Here is a 25,969-nt window from a genome sequence, read left to right as displayed (position 1 = left end):
ATAATGTTAAGAAACAAACTAAGTTACAAAATAGTTCACGTAGAAAGGGCTTATTGTTATAAAAACACAGTTTATGTAAACAAAAAAAGCCTCAAAGCATATAAACCAAAATGTATCCAGCCATTACATGTGCATGGTGATATTGCAAATGGTTTTTATTTTGTTCTGCACTTTGAATTATTCAACAGTGAATATTTCTTATACAGAAACTTATGTGTGTGTGCATATACATATATATGACAGTATATATACAGAGACAGAAACAAACAGAATTTTTTATGTTGAAAAATAGAGAATTACTTAGGAAAACTAAGACATAAATGAGTCAGAAGCAACAGTTTGCACCACTGTACAACTCAGAAGGAACCACACGCAGATTAGCAGGTTGTCCTAATGCAGGCCAGGAAGCTTTTAGAGCTCCATGATAGCGGGGAAAGAAATCAGGCCTTGCAGCTGGGGATGAGATAGAAGGGTATCTGTCTCCTGGGACAGGCCTTACAATCCAGCTCCTTATGCTTCAACAGCCCCTAGTAACCTGTTATTTATTCTTCCTGACTCTCCAGTTGCTGCTGGAAGTGAAAGTGAGTAGATGGGAAAGTTAAAGAAGAGGGAAGAGAATGAGGAAGCATGAGGACAGCAGTGTTAGGCAGGTCTGGCTTTACAGTTTACAACCTATACAATTGCACAGAATCTGATACTTGGAGGCATAAAACTTGGTTTAACTCAGCTGTCACTGTCTTAAAATTCCTTATAATTTTATCTTTGAAGTTGTGTTTTGTAAGTGAAGTTCACTGGGACAATGAAGCATGCGTGTGAGCAGAGAAGAGACACAGATTCTTCAGTCTGCAGTTCTTAGAGATGCTCCAGGTCACAAAACTCCAGCAGACTCTTCTGCGGGAGTCCAGTAAAGCTCAGACTGAGTACAAGGTAAGTGGGTTATACCTACAACTGAGTGATCATGGACATAGGGGAGGATGAGAGACCAGGCTTTCCTTTCAAATCAACACTTGCTTCAAATGCAGAAGGCAGTGATACTGTAAGAAACACAAAGGTACAAGGATTCCTATCAGATCCTTTGTTACTCATGTTGCTTCTCAGTATTATTTGATCCCGTATGCTGAAAATGATGACACAGAAGAAAAGAAAAAGATAGGGCTACTGGTAATATTAAGATGATCAGTAGATCTGTGCTAGTTTCCATTTTTCTTTACTCAGAACAACACTAAAGAGAAAACTAAAAACATCATGAAAAATCAAGATAGACTACTGAAAAAGGAAAAGCTTCCTATTTTAGTACATTTTTGTGCGCATAAGTCTGTGCTCAGCCGCTAAGTCTTGTCTGACTCTTTGCAGTCCCATGGACTGAAACTCACCAGGCTCCTTGTCCAAGAGATTTCCCAGGCAAGAATACTGGAGTGGGTTGCCACTTCCTACTCCAGGGGATTTTCCCAACCCAGGGATCAAACCCAAGTCTCTTGCATTGGCAGGTGGATTGTTTACCACTGAGCCACCTGGGAAGCCTTTTAGTATATTTACCAGCCCTTTCTTTCCTGCCTTTTGGACAAGAGGCCTTGCATTTTCCTCTTGCACTGGGTCCTGCAATTATGCTGCCAGTCCTGGTGATAGGAAAGGAAAAGGGATGGGATAGGATGCTAAATTCTAAGTCCCAAAGGTGCTGGGGTGGAGTTTGATGTGCAGAAGATAGATTAGGATCAGCACTTGTGGAAGGGTCTTCTCTCCACTAAATAGTTTTGGGAAATTTAAAATCTGTGGGGCTATGTTTGTCTCTTGTGACGTTTTTTAAATCTTGTTCTATTGTCATTTTGCTTCCTGTTTGATGCTTTTTCCCCCAACTGATAATGATTAGTCATATCAAACTATAGGCATGCAAAATTCAAAAGTAACACTTGAGATTCTTGTCTAAACATGTGAGTAGGCTTGTCAGCGGTAAAATTTAATAAGTACATACACAGGCTTCTGAATGACTGTGACTTTTATGAAATATGGGAGGGATTATTGTGGTCCTTTCCTTTGTTCTCCAAACAGAAAGGACCATGGAACTTTATAGATGGTAAAGTTTTATGATTTATGCCTTCTAAACACAGACAGTGAAATCTAGGCGTCCTAACCACTAGAGCACCAGGGAATTCTCTCTATAAATATTTTTTGAATGAGGAAGAGTAACAGACAAGAAGAAAGGTACTTAGGCTCAGATTTTTCCAGAAGGTGAGAATCATGGGCATGCATGTTGGCTTGGACAGGCTTTCCCCAAGTTTTGGTGCCAGAGGTGTTTGCCCCTTAAGAAGTGAGAGGCCACCAAGAGGGGTGATGCACAATGATGAAAGCACATATTACAGAAATATAAAATAAGCCTAAAGCTCAATGGATATTCAGTTGAGGAATTAGTCTAATTTGGGTCCTTTGGGAGTGGAGACTAGAGAATCAGGAAGTCTCCAAGAAAGGGGCTTCCCTGGTGGCTCAAAGGTAAAGAGTCCGCCTGCCAAAGCAGAAGACTCAGGAGATGCAGATTCAGTCCCTGGGTGGGGAAGATCCCCTGGAGGAGGAAATGGCAACCCACTCCAGTATTCTTGCCCATGGACAGAGGAGCCTGGAAGGCTATTAGTCCATGACGTCACAGAGTCAGACCCAACAGAGAGCACACAAGCACGACCTGAAAGAAAACAAATTTTATTGGCGGTACATGTGCTTCTCGCCCCAAGTTATTTTTGTTGTCCCTTGGAATATTTGGGCATCTGACAGATGTCAGCAGAACTGGTTTCTGATCTCTGATTCCCATGCTGAATAACTGAGAGTTGTGATAAAGTTTCTAAATCTCTCAGGGTCTTCATTTCCTCATCTATAAATAAGCATTTGGAGAAGCCAGACTGTATCAGTCAGATTGGATTAGATTGTGCTGCAATAGCGAACAACCCCGAACAGCCTCCAGAGGTTAGTAGGTTTGATTCATGATATCATCCAAGTGGTGTTTGCTAAATCATTCTCAGAGATACTCTCTCTCAAGGGGTCAACATACTTGCTGCCTCTATCTTGTCACTGTGCTGTAAAATTCTTCTCCGGCTCCTGGAGAACTGGAAGCTGACAACATCTGATTTTTGGTAAAGACTTATTTTTCCTGGTTGATGAAGTTATCCACTAAGTCAGCACAGTAAGTAATCCACTGGGCAACGCAGCCCAGCGGTTAAAAGTACTGTCACTTACTCACCACGTGACTTTGGACACATTATTCAACCTCTGTGTGTTATTACCAGGATTAAATGATTTAATCAATGAAAATTGTTTGGAATAATGCCAACAAACACAGAGTAAGTGCTCAGGTAACATGAGAAATTATTTACAAGAACTGAGCCTTTAAACAAACATTGCTTTTCAAGTATCAACTCCAATTCAATTTTTCAAGTTACTAATAGAATGTCATGTCATTCCACAATGAAATGAATTTATTAACATAGATAATGTGTTTGGTAATAACACATCTTGAAGCAAAAACACGTACTCAATGCATATTAACAAGCACAGGGAGCAAATAACAGGAATGACTGCTTTAATAACCTGCACAACTTTAAGCTTTTTATAAATTTCATGTGTAAGAAAGCATTACCAGTTACAAGGCAAGAGTGAAATATGACTTTTAAATGGTAGATTATAATGGTAGCATTATTTTTAAAGCAAAAGCCAGGAGACAATATAAATGTCCATCAATAAAAACATTTTAAATACATTATGGACTCATCTATATGAAATCTTAAGTACCTATTTTCCAGTGAGGTAACCCTTGTGCATCGTTGATGGGACTGTAAATTGGTACAGCCACCGCAGGAAACAGTATGGGACCCAACAATCCCACTGCTGGGAATAGATCCAAAGAAAACGAGAGCCCTAACAAGAAAAGATATCTGCCTCCCCATGCTCACAGCAGTGTGATTTACAACTGCCAAGACACACATGGATAAATGGATAAAGAGGGTGTGGTGTATATATACAATGGAATATTATTCAGCCAGGAAAAAACACATGGAAATCCTACCACTTTGCAACAATATGAAAGGGCTTTGAAGGTATCCTGCTGCTAAGTTGCTTCAATCGTGTCCGACTCTGTGTGACCCCATAGACGGCAGCCCACCAGGCTCCCTGTCCCTGGGATTCTCCAGGCAAGAACACTGGAGTGGGTTGCCACTTCCTTCTCCCATGCAGGAAAGTGAAAAGTGAAAGTGAAGTCGCTCAGTCGTGTCCAACTCTGTGCGACCCCATGGACTGCAGCCCACCAGGCTCCTCCGTCCATGGGATTTTCCAGGCAAGAGTACTGGAGTGGGATGCCATTGCCTTCTCCAAGGTATTCTGCTAAGTGAAATAAATTAAACAGAGAAAGACAAATACTGTATGATCTTATTCATATATGGAATCTAAAACAATAACCAGACTCATATAAAAAGAGATTAGACTTGTGGTTGCCAGAGACAGAGGGTGGGGGAAAGGGGACTGGAGGAGGGTGGTCAAAAATACTAACTTCCAGTTATGAGATAAATAAGCAATAGGGATGTCATGCACAATATGATGACTACAGCTGGTATGATATGCAGGAAAGATGTTAAAAGAGTACATTCTAAGCGTTCTCTTCAGGAGGAGAAATTTTTTTTCCTCTTTTCTTCTTTCTTCCCTTTTCAGTGTAGTTATATGAGAAGATGGATGTTAGCTGAGCCCATAATATATGTAAATCAAATCATCATGCTTATAAACTAATATATATATAATAGATAAACAATAAGGTCCCACTGTATAGCACAGTTCAGTTCAGCTCAGTTCAGTGGCTCAGTCGTGTCCGACTCTTTGCAACCCCATGAATTGCAGCACGCCAGGCCTCCCTGTTCATCACCATCTCCAGGGAACTACATTCAGTATCTTGTAATAAACCATAATGGAAAAGAATAGGCTTCCCTAGTGGCTCAGTTGGTAAAGAGTCTGCCTGCAATGCAGGTTCGATCCCTGGGTGGGGAAGATCCCCTGGAGAAGGAAATGGCAACCCACTTTAGTATTCTTGCCAGGAGAATTCCATGGAATTCTGGCAGGCTACAGTCCATGGGGGTCACAAAATCCAACACAACTGAGTGACTAACACTTTCACTTTGCTGTACCAGAAACTAACACAACACTGTAAATCAAACATACTTTAGTAAAAACTCATCAATATGTATGCCTTGGTCTTATACAGTGACTAAGGTTGATTATTTCTTAATACAACTTGAAAAAAGTGGAAAAAAGAATTAATCAGACTGCCCAATAGGCACTGATCCTCTGAACTGACAAACCCCCGTGTAGGCTGTTCTCCTTGCCTCTGTCTTCAGTTCTCTTGGCTGCTTCCTGGTGTATCATACTTGTCTCCTCCAAGCTTATTCTGCTCAAGGACCCTACTCTCAGCCTCTCCCAGGAAGCTCTGAAGACAAGTCTTTGCTGCCAGCCACAAGCCTCTTTTTAAATTTCCAGCTGCCCTTCTTATAAAGCACCAAGCTCACTTTCAGAACTTTCCTCTCATCAAATTATATATAAAATAAATAAACTATTGATGAAATGCTTAAAGGAATGATGAAAGCATCTGCATGGAAGAACCAAGATGAAAGATTCCTTTTAACTCTATGACCTCCTCACTCCCAGAACAGAGGATCCATAAAATAGATGGGAGAAAAATCAGACTCAGCCATCACATAATTTTAAATAAATCTACAGTTTATGATGACACATAACAAAACCTTATTGTAGCAAAAACAAACACTGCTTCTTTCCTGCATTATCTGTTTGTCATGGGGAACACATCAATGCTTTTATGGATGATACCATCAAATAAAGTTATGTAGAGCAGCCGAGCGGAGAAGGCAATGGCACCCCACTCCAGGACTCTTGCCTGGAAAATCCCATGGATGGAGGAGCCTGGTGGGCTGCAGTCCATGGGGTCGCTAAGAGTCAGGCACGACTGAGCGACTTCACTTTTGCTTTTCACTTTCATGCACTGGAGAAGGAAATGGCAACCCACTCCAGTGTTCTTGCCTGGAGAGTCCCAGAGACAGTGGGCCCCTATCTATGGGGTCGCACAGAGTCGGACACGACTGAAGCGACTTAGCAGCAGCAGAGCAGCCAAGGGAGAGTTGCCAGAGAAGAGAGTTCAGTCTGAACAAAGGCACCTCTAGAAGAGCTGGCACATGCGGATTTCAAGTGTGTATTTATTCCAAATGTAAATGAGATGAAGGCATCTCAGTGTATGGCCATTTAACGCAAGTATATTCAACACTATATGTCCTTGAGTAAAAGAAAAAGAGGACCCACGACACAAAGAGATGAGAGAATCCCTGCATTTGTGCTGTTTCTCTCCTTCAACCTAGAGTTCAGCCTCCACTACCACAGCCAAGTGCAAAATGAAGCAAAAGAATTTCAATTCTAGGCTTTAAGCTTCCCATGGCTCGGCATCCTGGTGAGCCGAGAGGTTCTCGTGGCTATTTTAAGCTTATACATTTGTCCTTTGTGGGATGAACTGCTTATGAAAATAAATGTCTGGCAATAGCCATGATATTTACTCAAAAATGTCATAAAACTCCAGGTTTATAGGTCAGATATTAAAAAAGAGATCACTATCCAGGACTTTTAAGTGTCAGAAAATGACGTTCCTTGCCAAGAAGAAGATATCTGAGCAGTCAAAGAAAACACACACACACATAACACACATATACACATTTATTTTCACAATGACAGGTTCAGAGATAGAATGAAGCCGAGTTAGGAAAAAAGCCAGATCATAATAACAAATCAAGAAGAAAGTCCCACCTACCTGGTTACTGCCCGGGTGCAGATGGTAACAAGGAAACAGCCAGCCACGATCATCCAGCCCCAGCCTCCATCAGGAGGGGAGGTAGACCGAGCTCTATTTACTTTTGCCATACTTTCAATTCCTTTTTCTTCTTTCCCAAGTTACTCCAACAGCCCAGTTATGATCTTGGAAGGGTTTGCCGTCCAGTGACTTCCGGTTGGCATTCAAGATTGGCATAGAGTGCTACCTGGCACATGGGTTATTGGCCATCTAAAATAAAAAATCAGGACATATTTGTATTTCATTGCCATATCCAAAGATAGTTCTTCACTTGCTGAAAATGATTATTACATTTCTCTTAAATATGAGTATTTGTGACTATGAAAACTGGACTGCAGCAAAGACCATTAGTTGTTCTTGGACCCCATCCCTCTTTTTTTTTTTTTTTAATAACAGATCCTCTCAACTTTCAAGTCAAATCTAGGATGGCCGTTTAAACTATTTTCCATGGCTTGAAGGTAGATGTGGCAACATGGATTTGTTAGACTAAAGGGATCTGAGCAAAATAATACATGCCACTTCTGGTTCCTCAGCTCAAAGGCAAAGGATGTCTCAAGACACGCACCACCTCCTTTCCCACAGACTGGAACATGGAAGAGGAGATGAGACAGCTCCAACCATACATGCCTGAACATTGACCTGGGGGCTGGCAGAGCTACGGGACAGGATGAGCCTGGGTTCTCAAACGACTCTGTGGGGAAGAGGTGCCTCTCCAGGTCTGGGTTTCACCTACCCACTATTATGCCAAAGGTAAATATTTGTGCTGTGCGGTGCTAAGTGGCTTCAGTTGCGTAGACTCTCTGCTACCCTATGGACTGTAGCCCGCCAGGTTCCTCTGCTCATGGGATTCTCCAGGTGAGAATACTGAGTGGGTGCCATGTCAGCTCTCTATGCTGAAGTCTTTCAACAGCTTAGGCTATGTCTTAATTATTATACTGAATGATTCTGACAGTAACTGCTTTGGCATTTCTGACCAAGAACGCTATAATTCTTAGATGGAAAAAACTGAAACGAGAATGAAAAATAATGAAACAGAACAGAAAGCCCAGAAACTAGTACATAATAATTCAATAAAACTAAATAAGGTAGCAAAGAGGGATAGATGGAAAAAAAAAGATTATTTGCTACATCCTGTTATAACTCTCCATTTAATTTTTGACTTTCTAGATATATCAGAATTACATGGGGAAAAAAAGTAATTTAAAACCTAGGTGAAAATACAGGCAAACATTTATCTGATCTCTGGATGGGCAAAGGATTCCCTGAGATGTAAAGTGATATCAACAAATTAAGGGAAACTTTTGTTGATTTCTCTAAATCAAAATTTAACATTTATATACATCAACTCCGGGAGTTGGTGATGGACAGGGAAGCCTGGTGTGCTGCGATTCATGGAGTCGCACAGAGTCAGACACGACTGAGCGACTGAACTGAACTGAACTGAATACATCAAAACATGTAATCAGTTCAGTTCAGTCGCTCAGTCGTGTCCGACTCTGTGACCCCATGAATCGCAGCACACCAGGCCTCCCTGTCCATCACCAACTCCCGGACTTCACTCAGACTCACGTCCATCGAGTCAGTGATGCCATCCAGCCATCTCATCCTCGGTTATCCCCTTCTCCTCCTGCCCCCAATCCCTCCCAGCATCAGAGTCTTTTCCAATGAGTCAACTCTTCACATGAAGTGGCCAAAGTACTGGAGTTTCAGCTTTAGCATCATTCCTTCCAAAGAAATCCCAGGGCTGATCTACTTCAGAATGGACTGGCTGGATCTCCTTGCAGTCCAAGGGACTCTCAAGAGTCTTCTCCAACACCACAGTTCAAAAGCATCAATTCTTCGGTGCTCAGCCTTCTTCACAGTCCAACTCTCACATAAATACAACCAAAAGGTAAACCATAGACTTGGGTGGGGGGAGGAAATTAGCAATGCATGATTCAATATCTGCAACGTTAATTCATTAATTCAACTACTGACACTTATGAAGTATCTAATATATGTTAGGCATTATTCTGGACACCAAAGATTCGGTGGTGAGCAAGACACAAACACATCTCCTTTGGGAGATTCTAAGGCACCCCTATGGTCTCACCTCCTGCTGCTCTGTTCTTTGTGTAATCCTTTTCGTTGCATTTCCGCAGGACCTATGATTCCCTTCTCACCAGAATATGGCACATGTGATGGGACAGGGGTGATTAGCTCATGGTGAATAAGACTCAGACTTGGGCTTCCCTGATGGCTCAGCAGTAAAGAATCCGCCTGCCAGTGCAGAAGATGCAGGTTCAATCAATGGTCTGGGAAGATCCCACATGCCACGGAACAACTAAGCCCATGCTTCTGCTGCTAAGTCGCTTCAGTCGTGTCCGACTCTGTGCAACCCCATAGACGGCAGCCCACCAGGCTCCCCCGTTCCTGGGATTCTCCAGGCAAGAACACTGGAGTGGGTTGCCATTTCCTTCTCCAATGCATGAAAGTGGAAAGTGAAAATGAAGTAGCTCAGTTGTGTCCGACTCGAAGTGACCCCAGAGACTGCAGCCCACCAGGCTCCTCCGTCCATGGGATTTTCCAGGCAAGAGTGCTGGAGTGGGGTGCCAGTGCCTTCTGAACTAAGCCCATGAGCCACAACTACTGAAGCCCTTGAGCCCTAGAGCCCATGCTCTGCAACAAGAGAAGTCGCTGGAATGCAGATAGAGAGTAGCCCCCACGAGCCACAACTAAAGAGAAGCTCATGCGGCAACGAAGACCCACAAGAGTCACAAACAAATCAACGGATTTTTAAAAAATAGATGTTATGTCTAATAGTTTTTTTAAAAAGAGCCTCACTCTTGCTAGGTGACTCGCTCTTGCTCTTTCACAGGCCTTAGAAAAGGGAGCTGCCATGTTACCTGCTGCCACGGAGAGGGCCACGTGGCAGGGAACTACGTGGCATCTGAGGACAGCCCCCAAAAGCTAAAGTGACAGCAAAAAGCTAAAGTTCTCTGTCCTACAAGAGAAAGGAAATGAATTCTGCCAACATGCCAAGTGAGCTTGAACGCAGATTTTTTCCCTTGGCGAGCCTCCAGTAGAGAACACAGTCTGGCTGACACTCTGCAGGCTTGTGAGACCCTGAGCCAAGCACCCAGCTAAGCTAGGCCTGGGTTTGGTCCCATAAGAACTGTGAGATCAAGTGTTTCTTATGGTATACTTTGGCATGTCCAGTAAGCTTCTTAATTAGAATTAAGGATGAATTCTTTATGCGGCTAAATAAAAGAGTTTCAACAGGTGATTTTTCCATTGGATCGAGCCAATCACCAGTTTTGGGTAGAATTTTATTATGATCAACAGAAAAAAGTTTAAGTAATATTAATTATATGAAACATTATGTCAAGTATGACCAAGCATGTATTGTTTGGTGAATACAGACCATGCACCACCTGATAAATTATAGACAAACCAATTTAAATTTTAAATTTACTTTAAAATCATGACTTTCTCAAGAAAATGGCACAGTAAAATCTTGCAAGCATGGATCTTTGAAGCTACTGGAACAAATTGGCTGTCTTTGAGTTCAAAGAGCAAATGCAGAACAAAGATAGTGAGCCCAAGACAATAAGAGTGACTCCACGTAGACAGACCTTTTAAATTTGCTTGTTTTCAAGACTCAGAAGGGCCCCTCCTTCATCTTAATTAGCCATCCTGTGAACGTGGGGAGACTGGCAAACCAGATGGAGTGAACGGCTGGAGAGGATAAATCTGTCTCAAGTACTAGAAGAGCAGTATTGGTACAAATATTCAGTCTACTGATTGACAGAAAGTCAAAATTATTATCTGAAATGCTAATATTGCTAATCACTGGGCTGGGGAGAGTGAAAGTGAAAAGTGAAAGTATTGTTCAGTTCAGTTCAGTCGCTCAGTCATGTCTGACTTTTTGCAACTCCATGGACGGCAACACGCCACGCTTCCCTGTCCATCACCAATTCCCGGAGCCTATTCAAACCCATGTCCATCGAGTTGGTGATGCCATCCAATCATCTCATCCTCTGTCATCCCCTTCTCCTCCTGCCTTCAATCTTTCCCAGCATCAGGGTCTTTTCAAATGAGGTGGTTCTTCACATCAGGTCGCCAAAGTATTGGAGTTTCAGCTTCAGCATCAGTCCTTCCAATGAATATTCAAGACTGATTTCCTTTGCATGGACTGGTTGGATCTCCTGGCAGTCCAAGGGACTGTCGAGAGTCTTCTCCAACACCACAGTTCAAAAGCATCACTGCTTTGGTGCTCAGCTTTCTTTATAGTCCAACTATCACATCGATACATGACTACTGGAAAAACCATAGCTTTGACCAAATGGACCTTTGTTAGTAATGCCTCTGCTTTTTAATACGCTATCTAGGTTGGACATAGCTTTTCTTCCAAGAAGCAAGTGTCTTTTAATTCCATGGCTGCAATCACCATCTGCACTTATTTTGGAGACCACAAATATAGTCTCTCACTGTTTCTGTTTCCCCATCTATTTGCCATAAAGTGATGGGACTGGATGCCATTATCTTAGTTTTCTGAATGCTGAGCTTTAAGTCAACTTTTTCACTCTTTTCTTTCACTTTCACCCAGAGGCTCTTTAGTTCTTCTTCACTGTCTGCCATAAGGGTGGTGTCATCTGCATATTTGAGGTTATTGATATTTCTCCCAGCAATCCTGATTCCAGCTTGTGCTTCATCCAGCCCAGCATTTCTCATGATGTACTCTGAATATAATCACTGCAGATGGTGATTGCAGCCATGAAATTAATAGACGCTTACTCCTTGGAAGGAAAGTTAATGACCAACCTAGATAACATATTCAAAAGCAGAGACATTACTTTGCCGACTAAGGTCTGTCTAGTCAAGGCTATGGTTTTTCCTGTGGTCATGTATGGATGTGAGAGTTGGACTGTGAAGAAAGCTGAGCGCCGAAGAATTAATGCTTTTGAACTGTGGTGTTGGAGGACTCTTGAGAGTCTCTTGGACTGCAAGGAGATCCAACCAGTCCATCCTAAAGGAGATCAGTCCTGGGTGTTCATTGGAGGGACTGATGTTGAAGCTGAAACTCCAATACTTTGGCCACCTGAGGTGAAGAGCTGACTCATTTGAAATGACCCTGATGCTGGGAGGGATTGAGGACAGGAGATGGGGACGACAGAGGATGAGATGGCTGGATGGCATCACCGACTTGATGGACATGGGTTTGGGTGAACTCCGGGAGTTGGTGATGGACAGGGAGGCCTGGTGTGCTGCAGTTCATGGGGTTGCAAAGAGTTGGACATGACTGAGCGACTGAAGTGAACTGAACTCTGAATGTAAGTTAAATAAGCAGGGTGACAATATACAGCTTTGACAATATACACCTTTCCTGATTTGCAAATCGTGTCCAACTGTTTGTGACCCCATGGACTGTAGCCTGCCAGGCTCTTCTGTCCCTGGATTTCTCCAGGTAAGAATACTGGAGTGGGTAGCCATGCCCTTCTCCAGGAGATCTTCCCCACCCGGGGACTGAACCCAGGTCTCCTGCATTGCAGGTGCATTCTTTACCATCTGAGCCATCTGGGAAGCCCTGGGCTGGGGACAGAGTCATAGCCAAACCACTGGGCTAAGCGAAAACAGCATGGAGGTAGCTTTTCAGACCATTTCGATATGCCACGCTGCTATGATGTTTCCCTATGGACAGTATCTCATTTAACTTTTACAATAACCATAGCTGTATGTTTTAGTTGCTCAGTCATGTCCCACTCTTTGCAACCCCATGGTCTAAAGCCCACCAGGCCCCTCTGTTCATGGAATTCTCCAGGCAAGAATACTGGAGTGGGTACCCATGCCCTTCTCCATGGGATCTTCCCCACCCAGGGATCAAACCCAGGTCTCCTGCTTTGTAGGCAGATTCCTTACCATCTGAGCCACCAGGGAAGCCCACAATAACCATAGATAGTAGGTATTATTATTTTATATATACAGCAGAGTCAGTAATTTTCCTATTATTAACACTATCAACAGCAAAAATGGGATATGAATCAGTCTTTTCCTAACAATGCCTGACACTGACACCTTTCATCACTCCTTGATGTAAATTCATATACACTTTTATTTAATCAAATGCAAGTAATTCTTGCTGAAGGCACACCAGTAGGATGACATTAATTACAGCCCGATGCAGCTAGAAATACAGTTCTTTGAATGGTACCACTGGCATTCCCCTGACATGCCTAATTGACATGGAACTCTCCAATGTGATGATATTTGGCGATGGGGGCCTTTGGGAAATGATTGGGTCATCAGGGCCCCACCCTTACAGAATGGGATTAGTGCTCTTTTAAGAGACCCCAAAGAGCTCTTTTGTCCCTTCTGCCATGAAGTGAAGTGAAGTGAAGTCGCTCAGTCATGTCCGACTCTTTGTGATCCCACGGACTGTAGTCTACCAGGATTCTCTGTCCATGGGATTTTCCAGGCAAGAGTACTGGAGTGGGTTGCCATTTCCTTCTCCAGGGAATCTTCCTGACCCAGGGACTGAACCCAAGTCTCCTGCATTTCGGACAGTTGCTTTACCCTCTGAGCCACCAGGGAAGCCCTTCTGTCATATGTCACAGTAAAAACAGGACCCACGATGAGGGTTCTCACCAGACCCTGAATATGCCAGCTCCTTGATCTTGGAATTTCCAAACTGCAGAACAGTAAGAACTAACCATTTGTTGTTTAGGCAACCCAGTCTGTAATATTTTTGTTGCAGCAGCTGTATCAATTAAGAAACCTAAAAATTCAGATTTCCAAGCTGTCTTGAAAAACTTAGAGCACTGAAGATACTGGTCTGGCATTCATTCGTGGCAGCCATCAGCAGGAGCCAAGAATGGCACTCCTCCTTTGGATAAGGCCTGTACATCCCCCTCCACCCTCCCCTGACCTCCTGTATGGCCCAATCTCTGCGCTGTTTCACTCATGAACAACTGAGGTCCTGCAAACAGGTCCCTGGAGGCAGTAAGACCTTCCACTTCAGCCGGTTCTGTGTTGCTATAAATCAAAGTTTCTTGTATAGCCACATCTGAGTCATGGTTGTGGCATGCTTTATGTCTAGCCCTCTGACACTTTCAATAGGACTAGCATTCGAGATTCTACCAACACTTGCCTACAAATGCACACAAGGTAATAATTCACAAATTGGACACAATTAGGTGTCATGAAATGACAGAATCAGCTGTGCAAGTGAAAAAGCCAGAGCTTAGAAACGTCTGCCTTGGTATAATCCTAGCCTCTCCCTAGGGTTTTCCATTAAAATAGTCCCCAAGGTTAAACTGTCTTCCAATTTAAGATTATGGATCCATCTACCCATAAATGGCCTGTGGGAGACGTCTGTGCTGCCTGGCACTTAAAAAATTTTGAGACAGGCAGTGCGATGCAATAGCCCTTTGGAAAGCAACATAGCGCAACATATCAAGAAGTAGAAAGTTATTCGTATTCTTTGAAGAGTAAATCTCAGTTCTGGGAAGTTAGCCTAAGAAAACAATCCAAGAGAAGCTAAACACTATGAGAAAAAAAGAATAGCTGTGCTTTGAATAACATATAAAACCAAAACAACGTAAATGCTTGACAACTGGGAAGTGTCTGGAGAATCATGACACGTGAAACAAATGGGACAGCAGACAATGCTTTATAATTATAAACAAAAAGATAATACTGAAATATGGGAAACATTTATGATACAATGCTAAAACCAAAAGAGGACTCTAGAATTGTGCGTACAATGTGAGGTAAGCCACGCAAAATTTCTATAAGGGTTGTATACTTGTAAGTGTCATATGGAGTGGGAAGACTATAGAGAAAGAAATATAGTAGGATGGTCTAATTAAGCTGGGCTTCCCTGGTGGCTCAGCTGGTAAAGAATCCACCTGCAATGCGGGATACCTGGGTTCAATCCCTGGGTTGGGAAGATCCCCTGGAGAAGGGAAAGGCTACCCACTCCAGTATTCTGGCCTGGAGAATTCCATGGACTGCATAGTCCATGTGGTAATGATTAATTTTTAAAACTGCATTCAATACCAAAATATATATAATTTTCTGAAATAAATATTTCAGGTTACTCCTGCAGTGTAAATATGAACACAGAAATCTCTTTTGTATAGTTTCTCTAGGACTAAAAATAACCGTATCATTTATTGATGCTGTACATTAAAATTAGGTGATTATCTCATAAAAGACACAGGGACGGTAACAGCCCCTGGCAAAATAAAATGTCCTGTTTCCTTACAAAGATATTAAACATCATTAATTTTTACCTTGCCTCTGCTATCCCCAGATGATTCCATTTTCATTTGTTTCAATTAGACATCCTCTCTTTGGCATTCCCACATCTTATAAGTTAAGAACTAACTGGTGAGTGTCTCTCTAAAAATATAATTGCATAAATCCAAATTAAAAGGTAAACAACAGTATAGCAAGCAAGGGTCTGTTGGTTAGAGTCAAGCTGGGCAAAACCGCAGACCAGGGAACCTCCTCACAGGGTTCCAGGGTGGGCAGAAAGGACCTCTCTGAAAGCATCAGCATGCGAGACTATTAATAGTTCCTCATGAACAGTCACTCTGGAGCCTCACAAGCCTCAGAGGTGGGCACAATTTTCCCTCTTCCACGAGGATGAAACCGAAGTTCACAGAAGCGAAGGCACTCACCTGGCAACACTGTATCTGAACTGAAATGGAGATAAGGAACTCTGGTAGAGTTCATCGCATCTGCCCTCCAGACTCCAAAACTGTTACTGGGCATTTGTGTCAGCAAGCCACGGTAAAGCTTAAGCCCTCGTTCATGTGAGTGAGTGACCAAGACCAAGGGCATTGGGGGGTGGGGGTGGGGAGAGAGGTTAACTACAGGGTTAACTCAGGAGTATGTGGCTGCTCACAAAACAACACGTGAGTCGCTTTCAAAACAAGTCATGTAATAGATTTATATGTATTCAGAAGAGATGCACAGGTTAAACAAAGCTAATCTAGTTTCCTAGAAACTTTGGAGCAGTCTATGGTTCCCCTGGAATATTAGCCTGAGCTTCTTGTAAATAATTAACCCACCTGATATGACACAAATATAATGGAAATATCTTTATTGAGTTAAGAGCATACCTAAAACTATAGGCAAAGAAAGTACATTTCCATCAGGCAATTCTTCATTTTTCCAAGCAGCCTTCCATTTATTTCATTTTAACATCCAACCACTAAAATATAATTGCATTCTGAATTTCATTCTGACTTCAGGAAAAAAAAAATTGAAACAAAAGAGGCTCTATATCACGATGCTCCTCTAAGATCACTCCTTAAACAGTGCAGGTTGGGATATATGTTCCATTTCACTTTGTCCCCTTTACTTTCAAAAATCTAATCATTTGCAAAGAATTCTTGCTAAAAGTCAACCACCTTCAAATACAGCACTCCATTTGTAGGGCAAATCTGTCACAGTGCCCTCCGTAAAGTCTTTTGAAGTGATCCCCTTCTATCACTAGAAAAACTGCAGATTTCTTATAGTTAGAGAGAAAAGGCACTTATTTGGCTAGGCTTCTCCAACACTGTCTTTCCGTTCTTCCTTCCTCAATCCCTTCTTATTTCCAGTGTCTTAACTTTCAGGAGTATCCGTACTTTTTAAATTGGTTTGCTGCCTTAAGAGAGGTAAAGGTGAGGCAGCAAGATACCAAGAGTGGGCTTTGAGACCACTGGGTCTGAGTGACGCTACTTCGTTGCACGACACTGGGTGAAATCACTTCCTGTCACTGGTCCCTAATCTATAGAAACAAGCCATCAAGTTACTGATGTCAGACTTTAAACCAGTTGGCTGATTGTTAAGTGTCTCTCCCCCAATATCTAAGATACCTGGTAGACGATGCTTATTGCTTTTTTACTGTGGGAAACAAGGTAATGGATTCCATCCGGAATAAATCCATCTGTAAACAAGAAGTCACAGGAGTGTGCTGCAGGGAGAGTTCCCACCACACAGAAAGGGAGAGTGGAAGCCTACGCCAAGAAAGGAAGCGGAATTCTTTTCCTTGCCGCTATGAGCGGCATGTGGAACTTCCCCGTGTGCGTGTGTGTGCACGCTCCCTCGTGTCTGACTCTTTGTGACCCCGCGGATTGGGCCCACCAGGCTCCTCTGTCCATGGAATTTTCCAGGCAAAAATACTGGCATGGGCTGCCATTTCCTACTTCAGGGGATCTTCCCAACCCAGGGATTGAACCTGTGTCTTTTGGGTGCCCTGTGTTGGCAGGCATATTCTTTTCCACTGCACCACCTGGGAAGACCATGGAACTTCCTGGACCAGGGGTCAAATCTGCCGCCCCCAACAGTGGAAGTGCAGAGTCTTCACCACTGGACCAATAAGGAAGTCCTGAAAGAGGTTACTCTAAACATGAAAACCTGTTAGAAACTTTTTTAGATTGAGGTATAATTTACATACAGTAAAACACAACCATTTTACGTCTACATTTTGATGACATTTGACAAATGCACACACTCATGTAACCACAACCACCATCATCAAGATATAGAACTCTTTCATCACCCCAAACATTGTCTCATGCTTCTTTGCAGTCAGTCTCCACCAACCTCAGCATTGCGTTACCACAGCTTTGCTCTCTGTTGATAAAGATGAGTTTTGCCAGTCAATATTTTCATAAATATGGAATCACACAATATGGACTATTTTGCTTCTGGCTTCTTTCGCTTATGATAATGTTTTCAGATTCATTCGTGTTGCCGTGCACATCTGCACCTGATTCATTTTGTATTGCGAAGAGTAATCTGTTTTATGAATATATTACAGTTTATTTATCTGTTGATGGACATTAGGGTTGTTTTCCATTTTAGACCATCATGAATAAAGTGTCTGTGAACATCTGTATACAAGTCCTTTGTGGACACATGTTTTAATTTTCTTGAGTAAATACCCAGGAATGAGATTGCTGAGTCATATTGTAAGTGTATATTTAAACTTAGAAGAAACTGCCAAATGTTTTTTGATATAGCTGTGTGATATTACCAGTAATATATTAGAGCTCTGAGGAGGGCATGACAACTCACTCCAGTACTCCTGCTTGGAAAATCCCATGCTCCCAGAGGAGCCGTGGGGTCACAGTCAGACATGACTGAAGTGACTCAGCACAGCACACATATTAGAACTCCAGTGTGTAACGCAGTCTCACTGCAGCTTTAATTTGTACTTTCCTGATTACTGATGATGTTAACCATGTTTTATTAACTATTTATATATCTTCTTTTATGATGTTTCTGTTCAAACAGAATGCTCATTTTTAGTTGGGTTTTTATCTTCTTATTGAGATATAAGAATTAGTTATATAGTCTAGATATGTCTTTTGTAGATATTTGTATTACAAATATTTTTTCTTATCCTGTGGTTTTCCCATTAATTTCTCAATGGTGAAGCTTTGAAGAACAGAAACTATTACTTTTGGTGAACTGAAATTTACTGGTTTTTCTTTTTAGTCAAATACATTTCTATATATTAGTAGTTGTTGCTGAAACTCAGCCTCCATTCACCCATGCCAAATAGAAATATGGGAGTGGGGTTTTAGGCTAAATAGAAAAGAACAGCTCTTATTGTTTTGCCAGGCAAAGGGCAGCACAGTAGGCTAATGCCCTCAAGACTATGTGTCCCACCCTGGAGGGGGCAGTGTGGAGTCTTATAGTGTTCAAGGAGCAGAGCACGATCAACTCGTGGAGAATTCTCGGATTGGGTGGCATCATGGTGAAGTTTTGAACATCATCAACCTTCTAGTTGCAACCAATCTAGGTCAATCTGCTCTGGTGGCCAGCAGTTTTCATCTGGTGGGGGTCTGCTTCCTGTAAAACAACTTAGTGATGTGTGCCAGCCCTTTATCTACATATTTTGATGATTCTGTTTTGTGGTGGATTTATAATCTAAATTTTTACCAGTTTCCCAGCCCAACAGCTATTCTTTGTTTCTGCATCTTTATATGTGAAAGTGAAGTTGCTCAGTCGTGTCTGACTCTTTGCGACCTCATGGCCTGTAGCCTACCAGGCTTCTCGGTCCATGGCATTTTCTAGGCAAGAGTACTGGAGTGGGTTACCATTTCCTTCTCCAACCCAGGGACTGAACCCAGGTCTCCCGCATTGTAGGCAGATGCTATTTACCGTCTGAGCCACCAGGAAAGTCCATGTACCAATCATTAAATCTTGAGTCAGTATTTTGCTTCAAGGACATGGGGGCTTGTACACAATTTTAGAGTGAACAATTAGAAATTGGAATTTTAAAGTATTGCCTTACATTATATTTCATCAAAAGCCATGAGATGCCTAGGAATAATTTTAACAAACGCATGATTTGCTCATTGCTGCTGCTACTGTACAGTCGCTAAGTCATGTCTGACTCTTTGCAACACCGTGAACTGCAGCAAGCCAGGCTTCTCTGTCCATCACTGTCTCCCAGAGTTCGTTCAAACTCATGCCCATTGAGTCAGTGATGCTATCTAACCATCTCTTCTTCTGTCCCCTCCCTTCTCCTCTTGCCCTCAATCTTTCCTAGCATCAGGGTCTTTTCCAAAAGGTGAGCTCTTTATAACAGGTGGTCAAAGTACAGAAGCTTCAGTTTCAGCATCACTCCTTCCAATGAATATTCAGGACAGATTTCCTTTAGAATTGACTGGTTGGATCTCCTTGCAGTCCAAGGGATGCTCAAAAGTCTCCTCCAACACCACAGTTCAAAAGCATCAGTTCTTCAGTGCTCAGGCTTCTTTATGGTCAAATTCTCACATGACTACTGGAAAGGCTATAGCTTTGACTAGATGGACCTTTTTTGGATGGATCTCTGCTTTTCAATACACTGTTTAGGTTTGTCATAGCTTTTCTTCCAAGGAGCATCTTTTAATTTCATGGCTGCAGTCACGGTCCACAGTGGTTCTTGGAGCCCAAGAAAAGAAAATCTGTCACTGTTTCCACTTTTTCCCTATTTGCCATGAAGTGATGGGACAAGATGCTATGATCTCAGTTTTTTAAATGTTTCATTTTAAGCCAGTGTTTTCACTTTCACCCTCATCAAGGGGCTCTTCAGTTCCTCTTCGCTTTCTGCCTTTAGAGTCATATCATCTGCATATCTGAGATAGTTGATATTTCCTCCAGCAATCTTGATTCCAGCTTATGAGTCGTCCAGTCTAGCATTTCACATGATGTACTCTGCATATAAGTTAAATAAACAGGGTGACAATATACAGTCTTGATGTACTCCTTTCCCAATTTGGAACCAGTCTGTTGTTCCATATCTGGTTCTTAACTGTTGCTTCTTGACTTGCACACAGGTTTCTGAGGAGACAGGTAAGGTAGTCTGGTATTCCCATTTCCCATAGTTTGTTGTGATCCACACAGTCAAAGGCTTTAGTGTAGTCAGTGAAGCAGAAGTAGATTTTTTTTTAAATTCCTTTGCTTTTCCTATGATCAAACTGGTGTTGGCAATTTGATCTCTGGTTCCTCTGCCTTCTCTAAATCCAGCTTGTACATCTGGCATTTCTCTGTTCACATACTGTTGAAGCCTGGCTTGGAGAACTTTGAGCCTTACTTTGCTAGTGTGTGAGATAAGTGCAATTGTGTGGGTACTTTGAACATTCTTTGGCATTGCCCTTTTTTGGGACTGGAATGAAAACTGACCTTTTCCAGTCCTGTGGCCACTGCTGAGTTTTCCAAAGTTGCTGGCAAATGGAGTGCAGCACTTTCACAGCACCATCTTTTAGGATTTGAAATAGCTCAGCTGGAATTCCATCACCTCCTTTAGCTTTGTTTGTAGTAATGCTTCCTAAGGCCCACTTGACTTCATACTCCAGGATGTCTGGCTCTAGGTGAGTGACTCCACCATTGTGGTTTTCTGGGTCATTAAGACCTTTTTTGTACAGTTCTTCTGTGTATTTTTTGCCATATCTTCATAATCTCTTCTGCTTCTGTTAGGTCTTGCTGTTTCTGTCCTTTATTGTGTTCATCTTTGCATGAAATGCTCCCTTGGTATCTCCAATTTTCTTAAAGAGATTTCTAGTCTTTCCCATTTTATTGTTTTCCTCTTCATTTCTTTGCATTGTTCACTTAGGAAGGCTTTCTTAACTCTCCGTGATATTCTCTGGAACTCTGCATTCAATTGGGTATATCTTTCCCTTTCTCCTTTGTTTTTCGCTTGTCTTCTCAGCTATTTCTAAGGCCTCCTCAGACAACTAGTTCCCTGATCAGGGATTAAACCCAGGTCCCCTGCATTGGGAATGCTGAGTCTTAACCACTGAACTACCAGCAAAGTCCCTCATTTGCTCATTAAAAACTATAAAACAAAGCTAAGAGAAACTTACAAAGGCCCGAGAGAGAGTGTGAGTGAGCAAATTCATTCCAAGGAAGACGGAGAAGATGTCATATCTACACAAGTTGATTGTTTCAGTGAATTCCAATCAGCAGCCTTATTTCAAGCTGACAAGCTGATGCTAAAACTCATATGGAAATGCAAAGAACCTAAAAAATATGAAATAACTCTCAAAAAATAGAAAAAAAGCTGAAGAATTACACTCTAACTAATTTCAAAGACTTGCTCTAAAACCAAAGTAATCAAGAATGATGTTGGCATATTAGATTAGTGGAACAGAATAGAGAGTCTAGAAATAAGCCCACATGTTAATTCATATGGGAAGAAAATTACTCTCTAGTCTTACCTCACATCATGTATAAAACCTAATTCAAAATAACATATCTAAACATGAATGCTTATATGCAGAGTACATCGTGAGAAACGCTGGGCTGGAAGAAGCACAAGCTGGAATCAAGATTGCCAGGAGAAATATCGATAACCTCAGATGCAGATGACACCACCCTTATGGCAGAAAGTGAAGAGGAACTAAAAAGCCTCTGATGAAAGTGAAAGAGGAGACTGAAAAAGTTGGCTTAAAGCTCAACATTCAGAAAACGAAGATCACGGCATCTGGTCCCATCACTTCATGGGAAATAGATGGGGAAACAGTGGAAACAGTGTCAAACTTTATGTTTTTGGGTTCCAAAATCACTGCAGATGGTGACTGCAGCCATGAAATTAAAAGATGCTTACTCCTTGGAAGGAAAGTTATGACCAACCTAGGTAGTATACTGAAAAGCAGAGACATTACTTTGCCAACAAAGGTCCATCTAGTCAAGACTATGGTTTTTCCAGTGGTCATGTATGGATGTGAGAGTTGGACTGTGAAGAAAGCTGGGCACTGAAGAATTGATGCTTTTGAACTGTGGTGTTGGAGAAGACTCTTGAGAATCCCTTGGACTGCAAGGAGATCCAACCAGTCCATTCTGAAGGAGATCAGCCCTGGGATTTCTTTGGAAGGACTGATGCTAAAACTGAAACTCCAGTACTTTGGCCACCTCATGCGAAGAGCTGACTCATTGGAAAAGACTCTGATGCTGGGAGGGATTAGGGGCAGGAGAAGAAGGGGACGACCGAGGGTGAGATGGCTAGATGGCATCCCCGACTCGATGGATGTGAGTCTGAGTGAAGTCCGGGAGTTGGTGATGGACAGGGAGGCCTGGCGTGCTGCGATTCATGGGGTCACAAAGAGTCGGACACGACTGAGCGACAGAACTGAACTGAACTGAACTGAACTGAAACATGAATGCAAAAAAAAAAAAAAAATCTAGAGGAAAACATAAGAGGAAAAACCTTCATAACTGGGGGAGTTTACACAGGATATAAAAAGCAAAATGGACTCATCACTCTCACTTTCATAGAGGCTTGTGATGAAATTTTATTTTTTAATAGCAACAAATGTGAAAGTGAGTGAAAGTTGCTCAGTCGTGTCCAAATCTTTGCAACCCCATACAGTCCATGGAATTCTCCAGGCCATAATACTGGAGTGGATAGCCTTTCCCTTCTCCAGGGGATCTTCCCAACCCAGGGATCAAGCCCAGGTCTCCGGCATTGCAGGCAGATTCTTTACCAGCTGAGCCACAAAGAAGTTGTTATTTCTTTCACATCTGTGTCATTATAGAAGCAAATCTCAACCCCACCACAGCTCACTACAGATTTCCAAATGAACTCTATGATTGCTTCTACAGTGGGAAAGTATTGTTTAATAGTAGATTGTAGCCCTTAGGGTGTCCCATTTGAAGTTCCTTACCTAGATACTCACTCCGGTCTCTGTAGAAACAAGAAAAAAACTCAATGTTCTCAACGACGGCATGTTGGCTGAGGACTGTCTGGTCCCATCTTCAGCCCAGCTATATGACCATGAACTTAGTCTCACTCCCAGTCCTGCATCCCTCTCCCACCTCTCTTATGATTCTATAAGTTCCTTGCAACCCACTAAATACTCAAGCTTTAGTATTTTCTTACATGCTCTCTTCCTTCCCTTCAAATTTCTTCCTCCACTTTGTCACCAGACTTATCTATCATTCTGCTACAACTGCTGCACCCCACCCCCACTCTTCAAAATAGTTATCTCCCTTCCCCAGACTCTTGGAGCTCTCTGCACACACCCTTCCGGCCCTTATCAAATGCAGTGTTGTTATCTATTCAATGTCTCTCTCTACCACTGGACTGTTTAATCCACAGAACAGAAGCTACCTTAAGTCGTCCTTGCTTTTCTCCCCCAGATTTTCTCCACCATCTTCTAACTCCAACACACACACATACACACACACACACACACACACACACACACATACACACACAGTCTGATCCACAGTAAGAGCTCATCAGTGTCTAATAAATGAATAAGTTTTTCCTTCACCCAGCAAGTCATAAGAAATAAATTAAAAGCATAAATAACATTCACTAGTTTTTAAATGGTAATTCAATGGAAAGAAACAGGAAAAGCAGTTCATCTTCATCAGAAAGGTCTAATCTTCAGACATTAAGCAAGAAAATCAACCATTGCCACTAGAAAATGAAGAATATTCATCACAACCAGCTTCTTTCTAAAGGACACACACCCAGGGCAAAACAGTCTAGTTACAGAGGAACCAGCCAGTACTTAGAGTTCAAGTCTCTGACGCCAGTGCCAGAGAATAAGTCACACAGTATAAGAGTAACAACAGTTACCATTTGGGGCACTTAATTCACCAAGCTCTGAATTCACTATTATACGTATGTTATCTCATTTTAGCTTTATCCCAGCCCTGTGAAGGAGATATTATAATTTCCATTTTACAGATAAAAAATGCTCTAACCATCCAAGATTCAGCCTTAGCCTGAGTCCAAAGCTTGTGGTCTTAATCTCTGGATCCTGCTGGTCTCCACTTGGCCTCCAAGCTACCTGCTGGTAGAAGCTAGCACGGTTATGGTCAATCTTGGGTCTCCAGCACCTAGAACAGTGCCTGGCATATATTTGCTAAATGTTGCGGTGAAATATGTATGAAATATGTATGGCAGAAAGTGAAGAACTAAAGAGCCTCTTAATGAAAGTGAAAGAGGAGAGTGAAAAATCTGGCTTAAAACTCAAAAACATTCAAAAAACTAAGATCATAGCATCCGGTCCCATCACTTCATGGCAAACAGATGGGGAAACAATGGAAACAGTGACAGACTTTATTTTCTTGGGCTCCAAAATCACTGCAGATGATGAGTGAAGCCATGAAATTAAAAGATGCTTGCTCCTTGGAAGAAAAGTTATGACCAACCTAGATAGCATATTAAAAAGCAGAGACATTACTTTGCCAACAAAGGTGCATCTAGTCAAAGCTATAGTTTTTTCAGTAGTCATGTATGGATGTAAGAGTTTGACTATAAGGAAAGCTGAGTGCCAAAGAATTGATGCTTTTAAACTGTGGTATTGGAGAAGACTCTTGAGAGTCCCTTGGACTGCAAAATCAAACCAGTCCAACCTAAAGAAAATCAGCCCTGAATATTCATTGGAAGGACTGATGCTGAAGCTGAAACTCCAATACTTTGGCCACCTAATGCAAAGAGTTGACTCATTGGAAAAGACCCTGATGCTGGGAAGGATTGAGGGCAGGAGGAGAAGGGGATGACAGAGGATGAGATGGTTGGACGCTATCACCAACTCAATGGACAGGAGTTGAGCAAACTCCAGGAGTTGGTGATGGACAGGGAGGCCTGGTGTGCTGCAGTCCATGGTGTCACAAAGAATCAGACACAACTGAGCAACTGAACCGAGCTGAACACTGAAATATGGGTTTCCCAGGTGGTGCAGGTGGTAAAGAACCTGCCCGCCAATGCAGGAGACATAAGCAATGCAGGTTCGATCCCTGGGCTGGGAATATCCCTGAAGGAGGGCATGGCAACCCACTCCAGTATTCTTTTCTGGAGAATCCCATGGACAGAGGAGCCTGGTGGGCTAAGTCTACAGCATCACACAGAGTCAGATATGACTGAAGCCACTTAGCATGCATCACAGTGAAATATCTTCTTGGTAAAAAGAGACCTCCCTCCTAGTCCCTGGACATTTTTATTACACCCTCTAACCAAGGACTGAATGTCTGGTTCCATTCCACTCCAAGACTCAAGGCCCCGTTGAATACTCAGGCTTAGGGGATGTGCATTAAATGGCCATCTTCCAGGTCTGATGGGAGGGAATTCCAGCACTTTGCTGCACAGCCTTTATTGCAACAGAGCAAAGCATTAGAGCTGATCCTTGCAGACTTTTATTCAGGGCAAACTCAAACCCCAAAAATGACTGAAAGTAGGAGGGGAATTAATGAAACCCCTTCTCTGCTCTGCTCAGGTTTGTGTAGTCGCTGCCTCAAGGACTCAACTTGCCAATTTAAATTAAAAAAAAAAAGGACTCAACTTGTTTTTTTTTCCACATGGACTCTCTGGGTCTTAGGGATATCTGCTAATGCATATGGATTTATTTATTTATTTATATTTATAACATTTATAAAAAATGTTATTAATTAATTTATTTATTTATGTTTATTTATGAATTACACATACGCTGTGAAAAAATATATATTCTTCTTAAGTGCAGAAAGACTAAAGACTAAAGTAAAGTGCTTTACTTTTTTTTTGTATTTTGCTTTTCCTTTCTGCTTCTCTCTGCTTAGTCCTCACAGAGATCCTGGTAACAGGAGAGTAAATAATTACTGAGTTCAACCAGAAATTTTTGAATGTCTGTCAGGACCTTT

At 42.1% G+C, this 25,969-nt stretch overlaps 1 protein-coding gene across 1 annotated transcript in view; it reads right to left on the bottom strand.

The window, feature by feature from the left end:
• The window catches only part of SLC16A12 (solute carrier family 16 member 12), a 100,554-nt gene that overhangs the window by 15,400 nt on the left and 59,185 nt on the right, over positions 1–25,969 (bottom strand). Inside the window, exon 5 of the mRNA XM_018041575.1 lies at positions 6,833–7,081. Coding sequence (XP_017897064.1) covers positions 6,833–6,942 — 110 coding nt within the window. The 5' untranslated portion in view covers positions 6,943–7,081. The remainder of the gene's footprint in view (positions 1–6,832; positions 7,082–25,969) is intronic.

The sequence above is a fragment of the Capra hircus genome, chromosome 26, assembly GCF_001704415.2.
Source record: "Capra hircus breed San Clemente chromosome 26, ASM170441v1, whole genome shotgun sequence".
Taxonomy (NCBI): domain Eukaryota; kingdom Metazoa; phylum Chordata; class Mammalia; order Artiodactyla; family Bovidae; genus Capra; species Capra hircus.
This window is presented reverse-complemented; position numbering and strand designations above follow the sequence as displayed.